Raw genomic sequence first — 24,897 nt, forward strand, 5'->3', positions numbered from 1 at the left:
TAACCATCGGTGTAGTAGGAAGATCACTTGTGTACAACAAATACAGGATAGGTCCGAGTACACAGCCCTGTGGTACCTCTGATTTTATAGCGTTCAGAAAAAAGTATTCTTGGTTTTGTTTGACAAGGAAGTATCTATTGGTTAGGTATAATTTTAGTAACAGGAAGTGGGGATATGGAAGTAGCATCTTAATTTTATAGAAGAGTCCAATATGCCAAACTTTATCGAATGCTTGCGACATATCAATAAAAGTAGCAGAACAATAACGTCTTTGTTGGAAGTCATCGTTAATCTTGTTAACTATTCTATGTACTTGTTCGATGGTGCCATGTTTGATTCGGAATCCAAATTGGTAGTCTGGAATTAAGTGCATCATTTCTGTTATCGACTTCAGCTTTTTGACGTATATTTTCTCGAAAATTTTGGAGATAGTTGGTAGCAAGCTAATAGGTCTATAAGAGGTAACTTCTTCTAATTTTTTGCCTGTTTTGGGGATCATTATTATTTGTGCTACTTTCCAGATCTTTGGGTAGTACCCTAGTTTAAGAAAGGCATTGAAGATATATGTTAGTAATTTACATTTTGGTGTTGATTCCTGAAGCACTTTTCCTGTGATAAGATCATATCCTGGTGCTTTTTTAATGTCAAGTTCATTCATGATTATATTTCTGGTTTCACTTACTGGAATTTTTTTTATAGGCAGGTCCATTTGGAAGGGGGCATTAAGTGTTTCGTCTATTTCTTTATCTTCTGAATGCTGCTCTAGATCGTATGGATGGAATACTTTTTTAAGTGTTCAGTAAAGACTTCTGATTTTTCTTTGTCATTTCTTGCACATTTATTTCCGTTTCTAATTGGAGGATTAAACTGTTGAGGTTGTTTAAGCTTTTTTGCAGCCCTTCATAGTGCGTAGTCTGAGGCTTCCGTTGGAGTTAGTGATTCTAAATAATTCTGAATGTTTTCATTTTTACTGTTCGACAATATCTGTTTTAATTCCTGTGGTAGCTCTGTTATATTTTCTTCTATTTTCTAGCGTTCTGTTTTTCATCCATTGTTTTCGCAGTTTTCTCTTAATATTTATTTTCTCTTTAATTGATTGGGGTAGTTCGTTTGCTTCTCCTTCTCGGTATATTATTGGAGTTGCGTTCCATGCTGCTTGTTGAATTTTTGTCATTAGGCCTTCTTTCGCGACGTGTATATCATTTTCTGTTTTAAGTGGTATATTTAGTAATATTAGGTTATCTAAATTGTTTCTGTATTCATCCCAATTGGTTTTTTTTATCATATAATGTAGGGGGCATTTCCTTTTTTAAGATCTTTGAATGTATTGTGATTATTATCGTGGAGTGATCGGAGGACAGGTCATCAGATGTGGTCACCTTGCATTTTTAATATCTAGGCTTTTGATAGTTGCGAAGTCTAACAAGTCTGGAAGTTTATTCTTGTCTGATGGCCAGTAAGTAGGTTCGATAGGTATTTGAGGTTATTTGAATTCATTGCCTTTAATAGTTCTCGGTCTTTAGTGGTTGTTATACGTAATCCCCAAACGTTATTTTTGGCATTGAAATCTTCGCCGGCTAGAAATTTATTGCCCAATGTCTTGAAGTATTCTTCGTATTGTTCTTGTTTATCGTGGAAGTATTGAAAACCAAAGTTTTTCAGTGTTTTATTGTTGGATTTATTTTAAAGGTTTGTACTTATTTCCTATTCTTAGGTTTCCAGTAATTGTTTAACGGATAAGTATTTCCCATCTAAATAGTTAAGGATAAGTATCCACTTGAATATGTGATTATACAGTTAATATGACTTAAATGTATGAAAATAGGTTACCGAAGGAAAAGAAATATGAAAATCTTGCGTTATAGACTACATTTAGGGCCGGTTGTTCGAACGCTAATCAACAATGATCATTATCAAATAATTAATTACTGTCAATGTCAACTTTGTTTGGGTTGTCAAAACATAATTAATTACAATTCTGAGACTATAATCAATTAATATAACAATAATTATTAACATAATTAATAATAAATCTCATAATTGTAATTAATTATGTTTTCAGCAACCCAAACAAAGTTGACATTGACAGTTTTGGTGACAGTAATTAAATATTTAATAATGATCATTGTTGATTAGCGTTCGAACAACCGGCCCATAAATTTTTACTCCCAATCCCAAGTCTAATCTTGACATTATTTCCTTGCTATCCCGCACTTTATGCTAACTCTCTGACCCTTTGCCAAAATCTGGTGATAATTTAAGGTTTAGATTAAATTCGAAAGTCGGTGGTAGTGATCTGGCTGCGGGCAGAACTGAGATAGTGCCCGTCTACACCCTGAATGTCGTGAATCATATAAGAAATGGTAAAAAGGGTAACGAATGACATCGTCGATCCAACACCTTTTCTACAGCATCAATTTTTGCACGAAAGTTGTAGAACTGATTTAAAGAGTTTGAACGTCGAAAACTTATAGTGGAGTTTAATTTTATTTAAAAGGATAAGACAAACATTGAAAAATATTTGAAATATAAAAGTTGATAATATTGAAGTTTATGGTGGCACGTGGGTGGTTACCCCCGATGATGGGGTTGATTTGTTAAAACACCATTTACCAGAACATATTTATTTATAACACTAAATACGACAGTAATAGGTTGGTGAACAATGTCTCTGATCTAACCACGTCGATGTCTGAATAATGAATAATTTCTTCTTTACTTTCTCCGTATCTATAAAAAAATCGTAATTGTTTTGTTATGATTGACTACACCTGAATATGACCATGAATTCCTAATAGTAACATAATTGCTGAGCTTCAGTGTTTTCAAAATGCATTGCAAAACCAATGTCACCCATTTACGTAATGTAAACAATTTATGTAAATATTATTTAACACTTGTTAAAAATTAAATCGATATGGATTACTCTTATTTTTGGATGCTTATATAAATCCTGTACAAGTTGAATAGCTTATAAAGACTTTTGATTAATATTACTTAGTCTGCCCTGTTAAACATTTGACAAAAGTTTTTTTAGTGGCTTTAAATTACTTCACTCATTAAGCCACGATGAATTAAAAGTACCTAACCTATATAGGTGTAGTATAGAAGTTAGACAGGATCATTTTTCACGCCTTTCATAGACATTAGTATTTGTCTATGAAAGAAAGTATTACAAGGAAAAATTAATGTAACTGGCTGTATACCATAAATCACAAAAAATAAAAACCTTATCTTTTAAAAGGTAGATTTAAATTTCCTAAAAATGGCTATACCACAACAAAACGTTTTCGGAATCAATATTCCATCATCAATGTTATAACCTAAAATAAGTATAACTCCATAAGTAAAGCAAACTTGAGGTTAAATTTTGACAAAAGTAAAAAAAGTGAATAGATAGTTATACTTACAGGTTTATATGCTTTACGCCAACAAAATATATGTGAAAAGTTTAGTGTGCGAAACCTGTCGTCCAAGGTACAATAAAATATGCTGTAAGTAATTATTAACTTTATTTCTTCAACCAAATTTGATCATATTTTTCTTCAACGAAAATTTAAGAAGGTCTAAAAGGTCTAAAAATTAAGAAAACTGTTAAGGTGAGCATTCACTCTACTCAACATCGGACGTTTTTAAAATCACACCCCGACACAACAAGGTTAATCACTGTAATTAAACAAGTACAAACATAATTAAATCATGCAAAATTTTGCAAAAAAATCTATTTGTAATTCACAAATCTCTACCAACTTCCGTGGATTAATTAAAGCATCCAATGAATTTATATTGATATGTAAATTTTGCTTGGAGAGTGTTGCATGCAAGAAAAAAATTAGTGGTAGCGTTAGTGACCTAGTGGGCGGAAAAATGACGTTTACTTTATGCCTAATCATAAAAAAAGTCCATAGTGCGGTCACTGTAGGTTTTCACCTTCGATTTCGTCAAATCTCTTTCGATTTTCTTGAAAATTGATGAGTGGTTAGAGGATACCACAAGAAACAAAATTGAGATGGTGAAACTTGTGCTGTTACTTTAAGGGTAGATGCCACTCCTTTTCGGGGGTGAAAATTATTTTATGATGATCCCATATATCGATATTGAGGTAAATTCTACGCAAAATTTGTTTTATCAAATAATCAATATAAATCAATACTATTAGAGTTAAAGATCCAAGATTTAAATTTTTCGTAAAAAATGCATGTTTTGAAGCGAATTTTTATAACTAATTCAAAAATTATAATTTTTTGCTAAAAAATTATTCTCACCACAATTGAAGCTAATAAAAAATCGAATAAATAAAAATTGAGTCTATATTTTTTTCGGCGTGTACTCAAATCTTAGTATATCAAGCTTAAATAACGGGAAAACGATGCATTTTATAACATATTTGTTAAAATATTTGGGGATACCTATCAAATGAACTCAAGAAGGCGATGTAAATAAGAGAACCTTTTCGAAATTTTAGAAAAAAGTGAAAAATAAAACATACCTATTCCATTTCCACAAAAATTAAAATTTATAGTAACCCCTATAAAATTCCATTTATTTTAGCATATTTGTGTATAATATAAGGTCATACAATGACCTGAAAATCTTTGACAGGTTTGGAATGCATATTATTTTATTCAAAAACAATGATGATTAAAAAACCATCGAAATTTTTCAAATTTCCGTAAATTTTATTTTATTTTGATAAATAACTTCAAATATACTCAATATACTGTTGTGATCTTGATTATTGATATGAGATAATATTTTTATATGTCATTTAATTTAATCAATGCTTTAATACTAATCTAATTAATTTACCAGATCACATATCAATGTGTTTTCAATCTCAGGGCTTTTTATAAAATTAAGTACTTACATACGTGGCTTCTAAGTATTTCTTAATGGTTCCTAATCGGGATAGGAAAGAAAAGAGTAAAATAATAACACATATGGGTTACAATTGTAATCAAAATATTGTTTATTTTATTTAAATGGCAATCACTGCTTAATATTTGCTATATCTTATTATTCTTAAACATAACATTTACACATGGGAATCTTATTTCCTTTTTGTTTCCAATTGAAAGTTTTTATTAACATTTAACTATTATGATTTATTAGCAACAATTCTATTTAAGTTTGATGAAGCTTTTCTGATATTATTGATTATGTTTCTTCAATTTTAAATGTGGTATTTAATACGAAAAACCCATACATTCATGTCCAAACAAATGAGACTGACCTTTTTCTGGTGCACTGAGAATGTCTTCACACAAAACCCGTTTCCTGCTATCCTTGGCTGCAATCAAAACCTCGTCCTGGCTTCCAGTAATGTTCTCCTCTGAAACTAGCTCGTATAGCTCTCGTTTCCTGCTTCTGTCGTGATGCTGTGTTCTACCTTTTTCGAAACTGCAATCAGCTACCGGGAACTCTTGGCTCAAGGAGGTTCTTTTACTCTCAACCTGGCCTACCTCTCGTTCTACGATAGATAATCCACACTCACGGAACTACACCGGCTTTCTCACTCTCCGTACACTACCGTCTACTACTCGACTTCACTTCTCGACAGCTCAAAACATTCTGATCTCTCTTTCTCATTCATTCCCCTACTTTCTAAATATCCCTTCCAGATTCACAAATCAAACTTCCACCACCAACTCTCATTCGCAGTATTCCTCAAAAACCAATTTTTAAACTTTCTAAATATGCTTAATGGATTTCAAAGAAAATAGTTAATTCCCATTCTAAAATTACTTTCTACTATATAAAAATTTTAATGACCTATTCTCTATTTCCACTTAGTCTTATTTAGCATCGGCTAATGACCGATCCTTCCGCGAACAACGATAATGGCCTATTATCGATTTCACTTGAGTCTTATTTAATCACTTCTTAAAATTAAATATAACAATTTGTTGTATACAGGTTGTTCTAAATTTATATGCCCGTGGTTGAGAAAATTGAAAATATTTTATATTAAATTGAATTCTGTTTATAATTATCAAAATTTAATTTTCATATCAAATAGAAATATAACAATACGTAAAAAATGGTAGATAATAAAATTTTAGTTTTGTTATTATTTTTGTAGGATGAAAAATAGCCGAGATGGAAACGTTTAAACCTAAATTTTACTGCGAAAAGTATGTAACATGGGCACTTTAACCTTCTATATAAAAAAAAGAAATTTAAAAGATTTAAATTTAAGACGGTTTTATAGCCCCGAAAATTACTTTCAAATGGTTGTTGGACGGATCTGATATACAAATTAATGGAGTTATTCTAAAACAAAAAAAATAACATTTGTTTGGAAAATGTTTACTAAGTATTTGTTATAAAATAACTCATTTATTCGTTATTCAAGCATGAATAATAATTAGATCTCGCCAAAAAAATATACATTTAATTACCTATCTCACTTTGAATTAATAACGAAAGGTTTTTCAATTTATTTATTCGGTTGTTTATTGAATGCTGTTTATTAGAAATTTATTCGGTTGTTTATAAGGTCCGATTTTGGTAATGTAATAACTTTTTGTAAAAACTTATATTATTTGTTTTTTTTTTTGTAAAAAACCACTTTAAAATAAGCATTTTTTCACTAAAAATTAAACAATTTTATCTTTAATAACTCAAAAAGAGTTGCTTTATTTTAATAAGTTGGTAACAAATTTTACTTAGAATTTATCCCTCTATGTATTTCTGAGGTTATTTTTAATAAAACAATGTTCACCCATTAGAAGCGGTGGCATCCACCTCAAGGTGAAAGCGCAATTTGGCACCATGTCACTTTTGTTCTTTGATTGTATCCCCTAACCACTCACCAATTTTCATGAAAATCGATGGAGGTTCAACGAAATCGGAGGTAATAGCCTCTTATTATCCACCTTCAGTGACTGCACTATAATATGCCTAATCATAAACAAAGTCGACGCTTTATACAACTGGACATTTATTAATAAAAATTCGTGATTTATTTGATGTTAAGGTAAACGTATTATGTAGGGCCCAAGATTAAATCAATGGTGATTATTTTAAATAACCATAATTTTGTCCACAAAATATTTAAGTTATATTATTATTTATAGACATTTTATCATGTGATTTACACATAACGGTAAGTTATACTTACCTAATATAGCGGTAAAATACTTCGAAAACTTGCCTATTTTATATACACACATAAAAACATATTATAAGAAATCATCTGATGTTTCTTATTATTTCATGCGAATTTAAAAAAAAAGCCCAACATACGAAGTCAAAAACATTTATTGTAAAGCAATTTTACCATCAATATACATAAAAATTAAAGAAAACAATAAAGTCATGAAATATCAAATTGAAATCATTTGTTTTAAATCCTATAGCATAAAAAATAATGTAAGACGAATATTGTATAAATTGTTTTAATTTATTTATGTTTTTTTGTAGTCAGTGTTAACATCTCTAGCCTTTATGCAAGCTTGAATTTGCGTGGACACCCTACTAATCAAATTGTCTATATATTGTTGTGGTAGGTTGTTTCAATATTCAAGCCCATCTTCCCAACTTATACTAGCCTTGTAGTGTTTTGTAGATTACCCTGGCAAGCTTTAATTTTTCTTTTAAGTGAAGGTATGCCACAAAAATGGCTATATATGGTTATGGTCGGGTGAGCAAGCAGACCACCCCAGGACAGTGATCTTTGGCTTGACGGAAGTCTCTGTTCAATTTGCTGGTAAGTGGAGCTGCATTATCATGAATGAAAATGAAATTTTCTTCCATCGCACCTTTCCAGATGCTAACTACAGGTTCTAGGACAAACTAAAATACCTGAAAGTTAAAACTGTTCAAGTTATTTTGATAAACATGAGAATTCCTCCTTTATATTCATGAATAGATCTGGCAGTGTCCGTTCTTGGTTGTTTTTATCGATCTCTAAGTACCCGAATTCGTCTTTCATTCTTTAAATTTAAACAAATTTGTTTCGTTTGAGTATAGCACATTTTGCCAATTACCATCGTTCCAGTTTTGGTGTTGAAGACAAAAATTTAGACGATTAATCTTTTGCTGCTTGGATAACTCGGGAGCTCGTTACTTTCTCCTTCTGTATACTCATTAAGCACTAACTCTTTTTCTTATCTTTTCGACTGAAAAAATTACACCTGTAGCTGACAAAAGCTGCCTTTGAAGCTGCATGTAAAAAATTGTTATGCATCTTCTAGCTGATTGCAGAATAAAATGATCGTGGTGAGTCGTTGATACCATTTGATGACTTTGCCTTGCGTCCCTAATGCCTGTATTTCGAGACTTTCCTAATTCCTAATACTTTGCATAGACTTTTGACATAATACCCTCCGTTACACCTACCACTGCAGCTATGTCCCTCTGAGATATTCCTTGCTTAACAAGACAAATAACATTTCTTATTTGCTCGTCCGATAACCGACCATAAGGCATATTTTTATATGATTATACTTCATTCTTAACAGTCATCCTGTATAGTACTATATAAACATACTACTTATTTGTTGCTGTAGCTTTAGTCATTTTGGTAAATATGATTATAAAATTTCGGTAAACAAATTTTCCAAAATTTTTATATCTTTTCAATACACTACAAAGGCCCCTGAAGCTGCGGGAAATGCCCATAGAAAAAAAAATTAATGAGCATTTCAAAGTATACTAAGAATTTATAAAGTTCTTCTGGTAGTTAATTGGCGCCATAATTGAATCGTTTATTTCAGAAAGGGGTCAAGTCACAAGTATCTACTTTTGAGAAAATCAAGTTTACACACTGTTTACATTCAACAAACAATCACTTTATATAAAATAAAAATTCTACCTAACAACCTGGAGTATTTGTCAAAAAGTGTTGTATTTTTTAAAAATGTATCTTGTTAATTTGTTTAAGAAAAAAAAGACATAAAAGATAGTATCTTAACAACGGCAGAGGAAACGATAGGACTAATGGAAGACAATAAAAGAAAGGATTGGTACGATGAAGAATGCGAGCAAGCTAGTAAAGACAAGGACAAAGCAAGACACAGGTGGTTGGCCACAGGGAAGTAAGAAGATCTCCTACACCATAAAGAAAAAAGAAAGAGTCAGACAAATGTTGCAGAACTAAAAAGAAGAAATAGATTGAAGACTTACTGCTGGAACTCGAAGCTAATAGTAACGATAATGCAAGACTATATAAACACACAGAAGCACATAATAAGAAAAAGATGCCGGCAAATATTGAAAAAAAGAATGGGAAACACACTATAGAGAATTGTTCAAAAAGAAGGACGATGCTGAAAATGCAGAAAATAAAGAACAAACAGAAAATAGGAATGAAGAACAATAAGAGCCTCCCTCATACAGCGAAGTATTGGCGACCATAAACAGATTAACCCGGCACCTGCCATGTGGGGTTCTACCAGCACCCCATAACACATTTTCATCAAATATTTGGTATTTCAAATTTGTTAACCGTCCTGTGCGTCATAGTAGCTTTCAATAATATTATATAGCATAGATCTGTTTGTGTTTGAAGTGGTTATTTAGTGGCATTCTGAAATTGTAGCTCTAAATTCGAATTGGGGTGTCATCATCTGGCAGTAAAATTTTTTTATGTTTTTGATAAACAGGTCAGATTTACATTTTTTTTATTGTAATAACTGATCTAAATCATTAATATATTCTCTATACTCAATAAATTTTAATTTTCTTAGATATTTTACACCACTTCATTTATTATGGGTTGGTACAGTGGAACCTCGATAACTCGGATTAATCGGGACCACGACCGATCCGGGTTATCGAAAATCCGATATGGTATGGAGCCGGAGAATATGGTAAAAATTAATAAAATACGGTATACTTACAGATAAACTCCGTTAGAATTGAAATAACATGAAATATATTTATAAATTTGCACAGTACCTACTCATTAAAATTACTAAAAAAAAACACCAAACACAAACGTAAGCAAATGGAAGCGAACAATACAAGACACACAATACAGTTACAACGATGTAATGTTATTATTAGAACAGTGAAAACTAAAGACCATTGTTTTTAAAAGAATTTTTTAAATAGTCTTTCCTAAACAATGCTGACAGTTTGAAATAAAAAGGAATAGATACTACAGACAGGTGGCTGTTGTTTCTGCGGCGTGTGCTATGAGTCAGTTTTAATATCGTATAGTTCAAATTACACACATACACATTATCTCTCAAATATTATATTATAGTATTTTTACTACAAAAACGTTATTACGTAGGTCAAAATTTTTGACGTAAGAGAACTGTCAAAACATTAGAATGTGACTTTTCATTATTGCCGTGTTTATAATAAACATAGCAATAATGAAAAGTCACATTCTAATGTTTTGACAGTTCTCTTACGTCAAAAATTTTCACCTACGTAATAACGTTTTTGTAGTAAAAATACTATACATAGGTACATTTTTATTGTTGAAATGTTTGTCTGATAATTAACTATTTTGATGGGAAATAAGCCACAATTAAATTGAAAAATACAAAATATTGAAAATCAAAATGTTTATCTGATGAAAATCGGTCCGGGTTAGCCGGATTTCCGGGTTATCGGGGGCCGACTTATCGGGGTTCCACTGTACTTGCTAATTTGCTTATAACACCTTTTTAATTTTATTTTTTAACTTTTATAATATATTAGTAACTAATAAGTTAATAAAACATGTTTTTTTTATATTCTTGTGTAACTCAACACATTATTTTGTTTATAAACAAGTAGATCACAGAACATTTTTAAGGGGTGCTGTGAGCACCCCACGTGGCAGTTGATGCCTTGCAAAGCCACGTGGCAGGTGCCGGGTTAAAGACAAGGAAAGCAGCTGGACCAGACGATATTATAAATGAGTTCTTCAAGAAAGGGGGAAAGGAACTAGCCCACAGAATCCACAAGCTGATAGAACGAATATGGGAAGAAGAACGCATGCCGAACGACTGGAATTGCGGTCTGATAACACCAATTCCTAAAAAAGGCGACAAGACGAAATGCACTAACTACAAGAGGATCACGCTATTAAATACAATGTACAAAATATTAACTAATTTGATCAGACAAAGAATAGAAAAAGAAACGAGAACAAAAATAGGTTAATACCAACATGGATTCAGAGATGGTAAGTCAACAATAGATGCAATACACATTGTAACGCAAATTGTCGAAAAAAGTTACGAGGACGGAATAGATCTACATATACTGTTTATTTACTACAAGCCAGCCTTTGACAGTGTAATAAGGGAGGAGCTAATTAATGATATGAATCAACTAGGCATTCAAGAAAGCCTAGTAAATTTCACGAAAATGACGATGAAGAAATCCAAAGCACGAATCTTAACAAGGGAAGGCCCGTCAGAAGAAGTACAAATGGAGGTAGGTGTCAGACAGGGAGACTCCCTGTCAACAACATTATTTAACATTGCCATAGAGGGGGCAGTATGAGTAGCCAAAATTATGGGAACTATTATTGAATCTTCAGCCCAACTGATAGCGTATGCAGATTAAAAAACCATGCAGATTATAATAATAATACTAGATAAAGAAGCAAAGAAGAGAGGGCTAGTTATAAACCGAATCAAAACGAAATACCTCAAGTGCTCAAGAGAGAATACGAACATCGAGAAAGAAATTAAGCTTGGTGCACATACATTTGAAAGAGTACACCGTTTCAAATACTTGGGAATGATGGTGAATGGCAGAAATGATAGAACAGATGAAATAAATGAACGCATTCCACTGGGTTATAAAATCTACTGGAACTACCAAAAATTATTGAAAGAAAAGCACATTAGTTAGTGTCCAATATCAAACATTCAGAATTCATATTCGATATTGAACAGTATATTTTTATCACCCCGTACATCATATTAACCAATTTGTTATCATATTTAAACATTTGCGGGATATTTCATTTGTTTATTTGTCGTAATTTATGAACTATATTTTGGCAAGGAACATTAAATTAGCTGACTAATTAACTTTGTTGTCGTGTGGCCCATAACCCAATTCATGTTGCCAACAAGAAATAATACAATTTAGAATCATTCTCAAGAATCACTTCGACCAGGCCAGAGGTGCCTTTAACTTCATTCCTTCATACATTCAATATGTAGCAAATAGAGTCTTCAACTAAACGTGTACCGGTAACAAGTCAGTATCCAAAGTTCTCCCTGGGTAATTACCCTAATGTCGGTTTTATAAATAAATTATTTTATCGCTATTGGTGTTTTCCTTATATAAAGAACAGCCTTCACTGAGCCCTAGGATTATACAGTAAGACAACCAAATTAAAAATTTACAAGACTGCAATCAGGCCAGTGATCACCTATGGTGCAGAGACGATGTGCCTAACACAAAAAGATGAAATGAGGTTAGAAATCTTAGAGAGAAAGATAATTCGACGAATAATGGGAGCGGTGAGGATAAGTGTAGGCGAATGTAGAAGATTAACCACTGAAGAAATTAAAGAAGTTATCCAAGGTGAAGACATAATCAAGTTCGTGAAGGCGCAAAGGCTCAGGTGGCTGGGACACACAGAAAGAGCTAACCCCGGGCTCTACGCTAAAGCGAATAACTGGCTGGAGACCAACAAAAAAAAAGACCAAAGGGAAGACCCAAACAAGATTGAAAGATCAAGTCTTAGGAGACATAAAGTAGCTGAGAATCTACAATTGGAAGGAGCGCTGTAAGGACCGGAAAGAATGGAGGAAAATTGTAGAAAAGGCCAAGTCACACACGCTGCTATAATATTAAAAGACCACAGCGGACTGATTCTCTGCAATAAATAAATCAGAGGGCCCAAAATGGCAGCAAACACTCCGCCAGGACTAAATAGGCCATGATGATGATGATGATGACGATGAATATGACATCGGAAGTGCTCTACGGAGTACTTGGTACCCAGGATACCTACTGTTTACCTCGTTCTCTGGAGTTTTTGTCAAATTCATTAAAATATTAGTTAAAATTCATTAGTTAGGGGTTTTTGGGGACTCTGACGACGAACATGACATCGGAAGTGATCTCTGGTGTACCTGGTGCCCAGGGTACCTACTATTTATCTCGTAACTAATGATGTTTGACTAATTTTTTAATGAATTTGCCGAAAACTCCAGAAAACGAGGTAAAAAGTAGGTACCCTGGGTACCAGGTACTCTGTAGATCACTTCCAATGTCATATTCGTCGTCAGCGACCCAAAAACCCCCGAGTAATGATTTTTGGCTAATTTTTTAATGAATTTTCCGAAAACTCCATAAGAAATAGGTACCCTGGGCACCAGGTATTCCGGCGATCGCTTCCGATATCATGTTCGTCTTTAGCGACCCCAAAAATCCCCGAGTAATTATTTTTGTCTAATTTTTTAATATATTTTTTGCCGAAAACTCCACAAGAGAGCTAAACAGTAGGTACCCTGGGCACCAAGTACTCCTAAAATCACATCCGATGTCATAGTCATCGTTAGCGGCCTCAAAAACCCCCAATTAATGATTTTTGACTAATTTTTTAATGAATTTTAATGACGAGGGTATACAGTAGGTACCCTTGGCAACAGGTACTCCGGAGATCCATATTCATTTTCAGCGACCCCAAAAACCCTCGAGTAACAAAATTTAGAATGCATTTTTTGTATGCAATTTTTCAATATGATATCATGGCTCCGGTTCACAAAGTTTCCTGGCGCATTCACGAATCGAATGCAAAAAGAATTATTAAGATCCGTGTTGTCCTTTTTTTTTCGGAGGTAAGGTCGATTTTAGTGCTTTATTGCTTCGTCTATTAACAGACAACCTATACAGGGTGAGGCAGATAAAGGGCCTATTAGAAATATCTCGAGAATTCAAGGTAAGAAAATTATGAAAATCGGAATACAGGTGTCTTGGGGTGTGAACTACTTAATGAAAATATTTTGGTCTCTTTGCTACTTCCGGTTATACAGGAAGTTGGTTGTAACTTCGTTTTTTTAAATGGGACACCCTGTATATTTTTACATTTTTGGATTCCCTTGATTTCTTCTTTCTCAAAATATAAGTTTTTGTAATATTAGACGGGGTAGGTTAAAAGATTATGACGTTTTTTTATTAATTTCGTAGCAAAATTCACACCCTGTAGAATTGTAGTAGTTTGACACCATAAACTCTGTTTATGTTCAAATGATTTTTAATATAGTCTACTATGTTAAGAATTATTGGTATAGTTAAATTTTTCCTTTTTTGTATACAGGGTTGGTCGAAACTCAGAATGAGTATTTTCTGAGTTTTCTTAAATGGAACACCCTGTATTTTAGTATTGTAATGAAATTTTATTTTAGGTTACTTTTTAATTTCTTAAGCAATCTCTATACCTAACTGCTTCAATTTGTGAGTTATTGGTGAATCAACCCAAACATTAATTGCAACACAAAATACCTGAAATTTTATTAGGTTGGCCGTAAAAATATTCAATCACAAATAATTTTTTGGAAATAAATACGAGGGTCGTTTTTTTTCAACCTCCGTTTGTCAATAAAAAATTCCCGTGAAGCGTTTCGCCATTGCGGTGCGCAGTGGGCGACAGCACATCGCCCCCGCTACACTCTACATTAATCCCGACTTCCAGGCATCAGTCTGTACTGTGCTACACACGAAACAACATGGCCGCGACAATTAGTTCTCCCGCCAAGTGTGAATTACGCGCTGTCATTCGCTTTTTGCAGGCAGAAGGCAATAGTGCAGCTGCAATTCATCGAAGGATGTGTCAAGTGTACGGAGAAGGGTTTATGAGTGATGGAGTTGTGCGTGAATGGTGCCGAAAATTCAAAGAAGGACGAAATGATGTGCATGACGAAGGGGGTCAAGGTCGCAATTCTGTCGTTACAGAGTCAAGGTCAAGGTCGAGCTTGTTCAACATATTGATGAAGCGGTGAGAAACAACCGTCGCTTCACTTTAACATCGTTGGCAATGGAATTTCCACAAGTTTCATTTGACACACACACTTGACACATCAAGGATGTGTCAAATGAAAGCGAATGACAGCGCGTAATTCACACTTGGCGGGAGCACTAATTGTCGCGGCCATGTTGTTTCGTGTGTAGCACAGTACAGACTGATGCCTGGAAGTCAAGATTAATGTAGAGTGTAGCGGGGGAGATGCGCTGTCGCCCACTGCGCACCACAATGACGAAACGCTTCACGGGAATTTTTTATGGACAAACGGAAGTTTAAAAAAAACGACCCTCGTACATACTAATCGAGACTGATACTTAAAATTGCCAATAATGGTTGAGTTATCAAAATATCTACGTAGTTAAGATTGTTGGTGCGATTAACAATTAAGCACAAATTAAAGCAGTTGGGTATAGTGAATGCTTAGGAAATTAAAAAGTACCATAAAATACCATTTCATTACAATACTAAAATATAGTGTGTTCCATTTAAGAAAACTCAAAAAATACACATTCCGAGTTTCGATCCACCCTGTAAACTAAAATTCAAAATTTTGCTATACTAATAATCATTGGTAACAATAGTAGACTACTACTAGTAGACATACTAAAATCACATATATATAAAGGGATTTTGATGTAAAACTACTACAATTCTACACTACAGGGTGTGAATTTTGCTACGAAATTAATAAAAAAAACGGAATTATCTTTTAATCTACCCTGTATAATATTACAACACCTTATATTTTAAGAAATAAGAAATCGAGGAGAATCCAAAAACGTAAAAATATATACGGTGTCCCATTTAAAAAAACGAAGTTACAATCAACTTCCAGTATAACCGGAAGTAGCAAAGAGACCAAAATATTTTCATTAAATAGTTCACACCTCAAAATCCCTATACTCCAATTTTCATAATTTTCTTTACTTTAGTTCTCGAGATATAATTTCTAATAGGCCCTTTATCTGCCTCACCCTATATAGTACTCTATAAACATACTTATTTGTTGGTACAGCTTGGATATCTTGGTTAAGTGATTACGAAATTTCGGTAAACAAATTTTACAAATTTTTTTATATCTTTTCAACACACTACAAAGACCCCTGAAGCTGTGGGAAATGCCCATAGAAAAAAAATTAATGAGCATTTCAAAGTATATTAAGAATTTATAAAGTTCTTTTGGTGTTTAATTGGCGCCCTAATTAAAGTTACGGGTCTATTCAAATTTTCTTTCATCCGGTCTCCCGCTGGAAAGAAACAAGGACACTCTTGATTAATGTTTTCTTATCGTTACAAGTTCATTTATAGAAAAAATTGTTTGTTCATTTTAAAACATCTTTGTTGGAGAAAATTATACATAATAAATAAAACAAAAAGGATTCTTTTTTTATTTTAAACGAAACATTGATTTTTAACAACAACTTAAAAGGTATCCACGAGTTACCACTCAATTTATCAATCAATACGCATTTATCATGTAGTACTGTCGCCAGGGGGTACAACGGCCTCCTTAATTCAGATGGACGTACCCAAGATTTTTTTATGTATTTTGACCCGTAGAACACGAATTTGTTGGGTAACAGTTGATCCGGATGTCGATAAGATTGTTATAAACAAAGAACTTGAGGAATTACAGTGATTTTTCGCAAACCAAAACATTTTTTTGCATATTTTGGGTCATTTTAAGCAAAAAATGTTCGTACAAATTTTTTCGTAGAATGCATAGTTCTAGTGCAAAAATCGAAAAATTGCAATTTTTGAACCCGAATTACTTTGGACTAAAAAATAAAATAGCAATTCTGCTTACCGCCTGTGAAAGTTCAAGTCAAATTCTATCGGTATTGATTATTTGCATTGCTAAAAATTAATTTTTGAAATTATACTTTTTTAGGCGCGATTTCATTAAGGGTGAAATTTTATTAATCTGCGCGCATGCGCACGCCGACCGTATGATATTAGTTGTTATACGGGCTCTGGGTGTTGAAATAATCTGTCAATAATTGTTCAATATGGATATTATCGGTAAACAAAAATATTGTATATATTAGTTTTTATTGTTGTGAGGACAGAAATAAAATCAAATTTATAATTATAGTGACTTTCTAAATAGTTTTGAAAAGCCGCAGGTACGTAATTCTAAATGTCTCAGTTGTATTCCAATAAAAAAATATCTTCATACCTATCTATTTGGAAAATATAAAAAAATAATGTAGGTAGTTACCTATTAGTAGGCAATGCTTTAATTTACATAATCTGATTACGAACAAACTTTCTACAAATCTTCATCTAATATATCGTTTTCTTACTCTATATCTTGTTGTATTTTAATTCGACAAAAATCAAACTAATAATTTGATTAAATTCGTATAAATAAACAAAATGTCAAAAAGTTTATGGAGTAAATGTTTAGTTTGTGTATATTCCCACATGACGTATACGCGAAGGTGGTGCAGTGGGAAATCGCTTCGACATTCGTACGGCGCGATAGACGTGAAGTGGGTTCAAGCCCCAAGCAAGTTGTTATTTTTTTATTTTTTTTTATAGATTTTATGATTGTAAGTATATTATTATATAATTTTTTTCAGAAAATACGTATTTAATTAAAATTTTTGGCCACAATTATTGTTCAGAAATCATTTGTGGCATTTTTCAATGTGTTTGTGTGTGTTTTATTCTTTTATTTTTTTAATTTTTGGTATTGTTTTAATAAAAATTTTTGGAAAGTAGTAGAGAAACTGTTTAAAGTATATTGATTTCGTTGAAATTATATAATAGAAGTATAACTTCTTACGCGCGTAGAAAGTACACACATTCTTTTTTTTACTGTTAAACTAAGGCTATATACACATAGTGTTTGAGTGAAGTTTCCAATGCATTTCTCATTTAAGAGCTTGTCCATATGTGGGCGTTTTGCCAACGTCGACTGCGCGTTTTACCTGTTTTACTTGATCTCACCCTAATGCCGTCTTTGGAGTTTTACTCTAACACGAAGAAAAACAGGGGGAAAACAAATATACTGCGCAGTCGACGTTGGCAAACCGCCCGCATATGGACAAGCCCTAAGATCGAACGAGTAGGCGCGCCGAGAAATAGGCTATTTCTACGTAGCATTCATTAAACCGCATGCATTGGGTATGGGAAACACTATTTGTTTATAGCTTTGTCTGCTAATAAAAAAATTTACTTTTAGCAATATAAATAATCAGAATCGGTATAATTTGACATGATCTTCAGTTCTAAGTTCAGTTCAGATCTAAGTTCAACCACGTTTTTCACGAAAACTTTGCATCCTATAAAAAAATTTGTAAAACTATTTTTTTATTAGAATGACCCAAAAAATACTAAAAAAGTTTTGTTTTGCCAAAAATTGCTGTTATATAATTCCCCAAGTTCTATGTTTATAACAATCTTATCGACATCCGGATCAACTGTTACCCAAAAAATTCGTGTTTTACGGGTAAAAATACATAAAAAAACTTGGGTAAGTCCATCTGAATAAAGGAGGCCGTTGTACCCCCGCTGGCGACAGGGGCACCTTTGAGTTCACTCATTTTTTAGCAGGTAGTTATATTATTAGTCGAGTTTACTCCCGACACTATTCGAATTCACTCCTGAGCGATTTTACAATAAAGGTTAATTAAAAGATATTATTTTTCTGAAATTTAATCATTGTTGCCAAATAGTACTTTTGTCCATAAACGGTGTAGAAACAGATATAGGTATTAAATTTATATATTTGGTTTACCATTTCTCAAAGCAGAGGACGTTACGGAGTGCTTTGCCATATATCGTGTTGCAATTCAACTGAAGATGAAAGGGTAATGAGTTTAGTGACTATTTAGTTGAAACCTATTGTTATGATCTGCTTTCTCTTACTTTTATATTAATTAGTATTTATTTAATTAATTATTGAATTGACGCAAATCATACAAAAAAAATTAATAAAAAATCTCAGGGTGCCTTTTTGTCATAAAAAGTTAACTAAATTATCTTAGGTTATACTTATCCTTTCTCGTGGCTTCAGTATCTCTTAGTTGATCTTTATCGGGATAAAATGGGAAAAGGAAATAAATAGAAAAACCATAAATAAGCACATACAAATACCTTTATTATCATTAGCAATGCTCTGAAAATCTATCAATTAAATCCCGTGGGCATAATTCTTCAAATGAAACTTTTACCATATAATTAATCTAATTCAAACAAATATTTATCGCTTTGTTCCTGATACCATTAATAAAATAAGCTAAACAAACAAATTTAGGTATTTGCAAAAATTACTTATATTTCCTATTAAATTTTTGAAATGTTGGAATCTTAATTCATATGCTTTTACGCAAAAATTTTAACTTCTGATTATAAAGAACATCTATCACATAAGTTCTTGACTGACCTTTTTGATTCACACATAATGATGTCTTCTCTTGGCCCAAACAGCTCTTCCTTGTTGATTATGTTAGGCTACCAATCAAAGCCCTCTCCGTTCTCAGCATCAATCCAGCAGCATACCAGCAACTATTTCTCCAAAACACTAGCCAGGCCTCTTTTGACCAGTACTCGTTCAATAAGCTCCAAAAATCTCTCCTCACTTTCTCTCAACAATAATCTCCTGAGACCCAAGTATCTTTTTTACTTGGTGTCACAAATAATTTTAATAACGATATTTCTTATAACTTACTCTCTTGGACTTTACAGAATCAAAGAGATATTTCTTCTCGATTTTATTTGTCTCTCGTTCCACTTTTCAGCTACTCTCCCCTAACATACAACCACTAGTACTTGCTTCTGAACTATCCGCGAAAACTTTTCGACTGCCCTTCTCGGATGCCGGCCACACAATAATCTTTCTTTTCCAAACTGTCTCAACATTCCAACCTCTCTTTCCGCATTCCAAATTGCCAAGCCAATCAGAATAATTTCTCTTTCCACCTTCCACTTTTTCATTCGAAAAACCCAGGCATTCTTTCAAACAATACTTCTACTCTAACTAATCACTTTTCGGAAATTATACACATATTCTTGTGCTTAAACAAAAAGGCTTAAAATTCCAAATCTCACTACCTTTATTTTTCTAAAAACTAATAATTACAGCTACCTGTGGATTTTACCTTCCCGTAACAAACAATCTTTTTAAATTATAATCCGAAATAAATTGTATTTTCACTTCATTCATTTACAAATGTCTTTAAGTCTTCAGAGAAAAACTCATTAAGGATAAACCCACTGCGTAAAAGCTACCTTCTACTAAATAGTTACAGATCAATATACAGGGTGTATCAAATTTATATGGCCGCGTTATTATTAAAAAAAAAATAAAATTTTTACTCTATTTTTGATTGATAAAATGATACATAATACTATATTGAAGAAATATCAACCTTCTTCGTCTTCTTCAGGACTAATCTATAAATGACGAAACTTCTCTTAAGATGTCCTGAATTTCTACGTAGGCGTCTACCCTAAACATTATTTGTCAGGGGAGATGCTAGATAGTCAGGATTACATTATTTTATTTCAAGCACCATTGCGAAGCATTTGGTAGCTGTGGATTCCTGTTCATTGGCGAATATTACGCAGCTATGATATATTTTTGCGTCCTAGGTCTCTCGTACCCCATCTTTCCTTGTAGTACTGGTTGCTGAGAAGTTTATCGTTCTTCTGGTAACATATGCCCTAAATATGCAGTCTTTTCACTATTTACATAATACAAATGTTCCATATCCTCGAGGTACGCTCTTCTTAATAACCTCCTCATTTCTGACTTTGCTATTCCATGATATTCTACGCATTCGGCGCAGGTACCACATTTCCAGAACTTCGTTTGTTAATGAGTCTGGCCCTTGACATCCATGCTTCCCTTCATAATACTTCAAATATCTCTTCTTCTATTTTTACTTAGTCATGCCTTATCTTACACTATCTGCATTGTTCCATCGTCTCTAATATTTCTACTGCCCTTCTTTCATTAATGTTAGAAGTTTTATTTTAGAGAATAAAAGTGTTTTTCATAGCATCTAAGGATTCTTTTATGGTGGTCCATGATTTTTCAACATCATCTACAGTTGCCTTATCACAGAACAGGCGGAATGACAAGTGACGGAACACGTAACAGATAGATATATATGTAAGATAAAATGTATATACGCAAAATTTTGGCGCTGTGTCCAGGAGGGGGTGCTACGGGCTCCTTTATTTAGATGGACTTACCCAAGTTTTTTTTTATGTATTTTGACCCGTAGAATACGAATTTTTTGAGTAACATTTGATCCGGATGTCAATAAGGGTGTTATAAACAAAGAACTTGAGGAATTATATAACATCGATTTTTCGGAAAATAAAACATTTTTTTGTATTTCTTGGGTAATTCTAAGCAAAAAATGTTCTTACAAATTTTTTCGTAGGATGCATAGTTTTCGAGATAAACGCGGTGGAACATTCAAAAAATCGAAAAATTGCAATTTTTGAACGAGAATAACTTTTGATTAAAAAATAAAATAGCAATTCTGCTGACAGCATTTGAAAGTTTAAGTCAAATTATACCGGTTTTAATTATTTCCATTGCTAAAAATTAATTTTTTTATTAATAAACAAAGCTATTTTTTATAAGCCAAAAAATTGTTTATAAATTTACAACATTGCTGAGGCCCCTTAAATAATACGATTTTAATTCTGTAAAAAGTATTAGATAGGCAGCGCACCTCTTTATATGTAAAAAAATTAGCCAACTTCTAAATGGTCTACTTTTTGTTCAGAAAGATTTTAAAAATATTAAATTTTTTTAAAAACATTTATATTGCAAATTTATTATGCAAAATCTACTAGGTCGATTTTAATGAAATTTGGTAGACCATTTAAGTAAGTTATAAGAATTTTCTAAGCGAATTTTTAAGGTTCTTAGTGCCACCAAAGTGGATAACAAACAATGAATAACAACAGGCGTATTTTGCCCCCTTATTTTGTATTTATTGCTATATTATGGCACAAAAGGTAATACACTAAGACATTTTGACCAGTCGTATATCATACAAAATTCAAATATCTTTATTTTATTTCTCTATGACTTTTTTCCAAAACGAAAGGTTTTAAAGTTATAAGCAAATAAAGCAGAAAAAAATCGATATTTTTTGAAATTTTTAAATATTTTAATTTTTTTATTAATGCTCCGGGCATATTTGAGAAGGAGCATAAGTCAATTATTATTACTGAAAGTATCACCTAAGTTTATCTGCAAAAAACCGAATGCTATCTCTCACATCCAAAAATACACGTTTTTTTACAGATTAGTCCTGGGGCCCGTTTCACAAAACTACAAGTGTTGTTAGTAACAATTGTTAATATTCAGCACTTGTAATCACAAGTTGTTAATAACTAGCGTTTCACAAAAAAAATATTTAACTTGTTCGTTACATGTGTAAATTTGTCAGCAACAAGTGTACTTCACGCATGTTAGTTACAAGTTTGTAAATAAACATAACCTTAAAATAGTTTTGTTGACAATTTACTAGTTAAACGTCAGTCGTTATTTATAATTCTGTGACAATGTCGAAAAGCGTCTTAAATGGTACTAAAATTATGATTTTAAAAGAGATTAGAGATAAGAAAGCAATTCTTTTCGGCAGCTTTTCCGACAAATTAACAAAAAAAGACAAAATAGAATGTTGGAAAACTGTGCACCAAAAATCCACCAGTTTAGGGCTTGTGCCTCCAAATAAGGATTGGACTTACAGCCGTGATGTATTTTGGCAAAATTTAAAGAAAACAACAATGGTAAGTGTTAGCGTTTAATTTGCCAAAGTGTAAGCGTATCTGACACTTTTTTTCGTATTGCAGAAGAAAGTTGATAACAGGAGGAAAACTGGTTCAGGTGGAGGCACAGATTCTAAATTTACAGAAATGGACAATGTAGTTCTCGACATTCTTGGGCCGGATAATCCAATTCTGTGTAGTCTCGGCATTTCCGAAACTTGGGAGCAAGATCCTGAGAACGTTGAACAAGAAATAGAAAATTCAAACCATTTGCAAGGTCACGGTGCAACAAACAAAATTAAAAACACTAATGTGTTTATTTCTACTGGGAGCAGCAGTGTACCTACTGCATCTTTTGCAAAAAGGAAAAAGTCGAAAATATGTAATGAAAATGGCCCAATTGACGAAGCACTAATCTTCGAAAGAAGAAAAAATTACAACACCAAATTGAAATCCTTGCAAAAGAAAGTTATCTAAAAACATTAGAGATTTTAAAACTAGAACGGGAACTACATGTGACCCCTTCAAAATTCACTGCATCGTTCGATTCTGCTGTAACCTACCTCATAAATGTAGAAGAGTCACCTACCAGTGAAAGCGTGGAATATTCGACCATTGTTTGAGAAGTTACGTTATTGTTATATTTGATTTTTTAATTAATTATAAGAAAAACGTTTTGTTTATAGGAATTACTTCTTTGATTTTTAATTCATTATTATGCTAAGTATTTGTTAAATGTTTTGGAAATTATTTTTTCGTTTAAATAAAAAGTAAATATTGTGTATTATTCTATATTTATTTATTTTATATTCTTTATTGTTTTAAAGTTACACTGGAACTAGTTTCTATTTCTAAAATAATTTATCAACTCCTGTTGTCTTTGTCTTGCATTCAAAGGAGCTGGTTGTCCGGCTATTTCGTTATCGTCTTCCATTTCTTCATTATCCATTTGTCGGTTTATATTCATTCTCTCCCGAGTAATGTTATACAGCGCTGTGCAGTATTTGAAAACATTGGCTGTATATACTGGACTCAAACGAAAGTAGTTAAGACAAGGAAATTTCTCCTTTAATACGCCTAAAGCATTTTCGACTAAACGCCGTGTTTTCTTATGTGCTCTGTTGTAGGTAGCCACAGCCTCATCCACATTCACCTCAATTGGGGTCATAAGCCAATCTAGTAGAGGGTATCCAGAGTCACCTAGAATTATTCTATTTGGAATTGTATGCCAACCAGCTTCCATTCTCTGAAAAAGGGTGCTATTTCTCAGTACTCTCGCGTCATGAACACTTCCCGGCCAATTTGCACTAAGATAATAGATTTTCAAGTCTGGTCTACAAACAATCATACAATTAATAGAGTGATTTCCATTACGATCAACAAAAGCAGGTTCGTTTTCAGTTGGAGCATCTATTTTAATAAGCGTCCCATCAATATAACCTATAACTTGGGGAAATCCTGCTACTGCAAAGAATTCTGCAGTCGTATTTAAAATATTTGCCGGCCAAGCAACAACTTGATGAAATTTTATTTGGTTAATTGCGTGTACCACTTTTTTTACACATCTACTGACACTTGCTTTGCTGACCCCATGAGTATCTGCTATGACGTGATATTGTCCTCCACTGCCTAGCCAGTGTAATGCTATACACAATTGCATTTTTGTTGCCAGTGCATAAAAGCGATTCGTTGGATGCGCTAAGACAGGTGCAATGTCTATACGAAGTTGTTCCATTTGTATAGAAGTCATCCGAAAACGTTCATTAAACTCGTAAATTAATGGAAAATCACTATTAATTCTTGGTCTGAATATTCTCCTCCTTCTTCTTTGAACAAATACCTCATTTTCATTTTCTGACGAAGAGCTGCTACTAGACAACATTTTTCCTACACTTATTACACTTGTCAAACCAACTACCTACCTTCAAAGCTAGATAGAAAATGTTTAGTTCATTACAACTGTCAACTACAAACTTGTAAATTATTCTTGTGTTGAACAAGTAAATTGTTGGTAGCTTACAAGTAATTTACTTGTAAAATTTTAAAATTCACTAGTGGTTACAAGTGAATACTTGTGCATTCGTGAAACACTAATAACGAGATATTTTGCCAAACTTGTAAGAATTTCATTGTAACTGACAAACGTGTAGTTTTGTGAAACGGGCCCCTGGTCTAATGTTAAATTATGATTCGGGTGTGCTCCTAGTAGCATTTAA

The 24,897-nt window shown here is 32.8% G+C and overlaps 1 protein-coding gene across 1 annotated transcript; it reads left to right on the top strand.

Moving 5' to 3' along the window:
• The first annotated feature begins 22,221 nt into the window (after positions 1–22,221).
• LOC126888722 (uncharacterized) lies at positions 22,222–23,158 on the top strand. Its single transcript, XM_050657108.1, has 2 exons — positions 22,222–22,702; positions 22,766–23,158. Exons 1-2 carry the CDS (start codon positions 22,475–22,477, stop codon positions 23,156–23,158), a joined length of 621 nt encoding a protein of 206 aa, XP_050513065.1. The 5' UTR covers positions 22,222–22,474.
• Positions 23,159–24,897: the final 1,739 nt, after the last annotated feature.

This window comes from Diabrotica virgifera, chromosome 7 (genome assembly GCF_917563875.1).
Source record: "Diabrotica virgifera virgifera chromosome 7, PGI_DIABVI_V3a".
NCBI lineage: Eukaryota > Metazoa > Arthropoda > Insecta > Coleoptera > Chrysomelidae > Diabrotica > Diabrotica virgifera.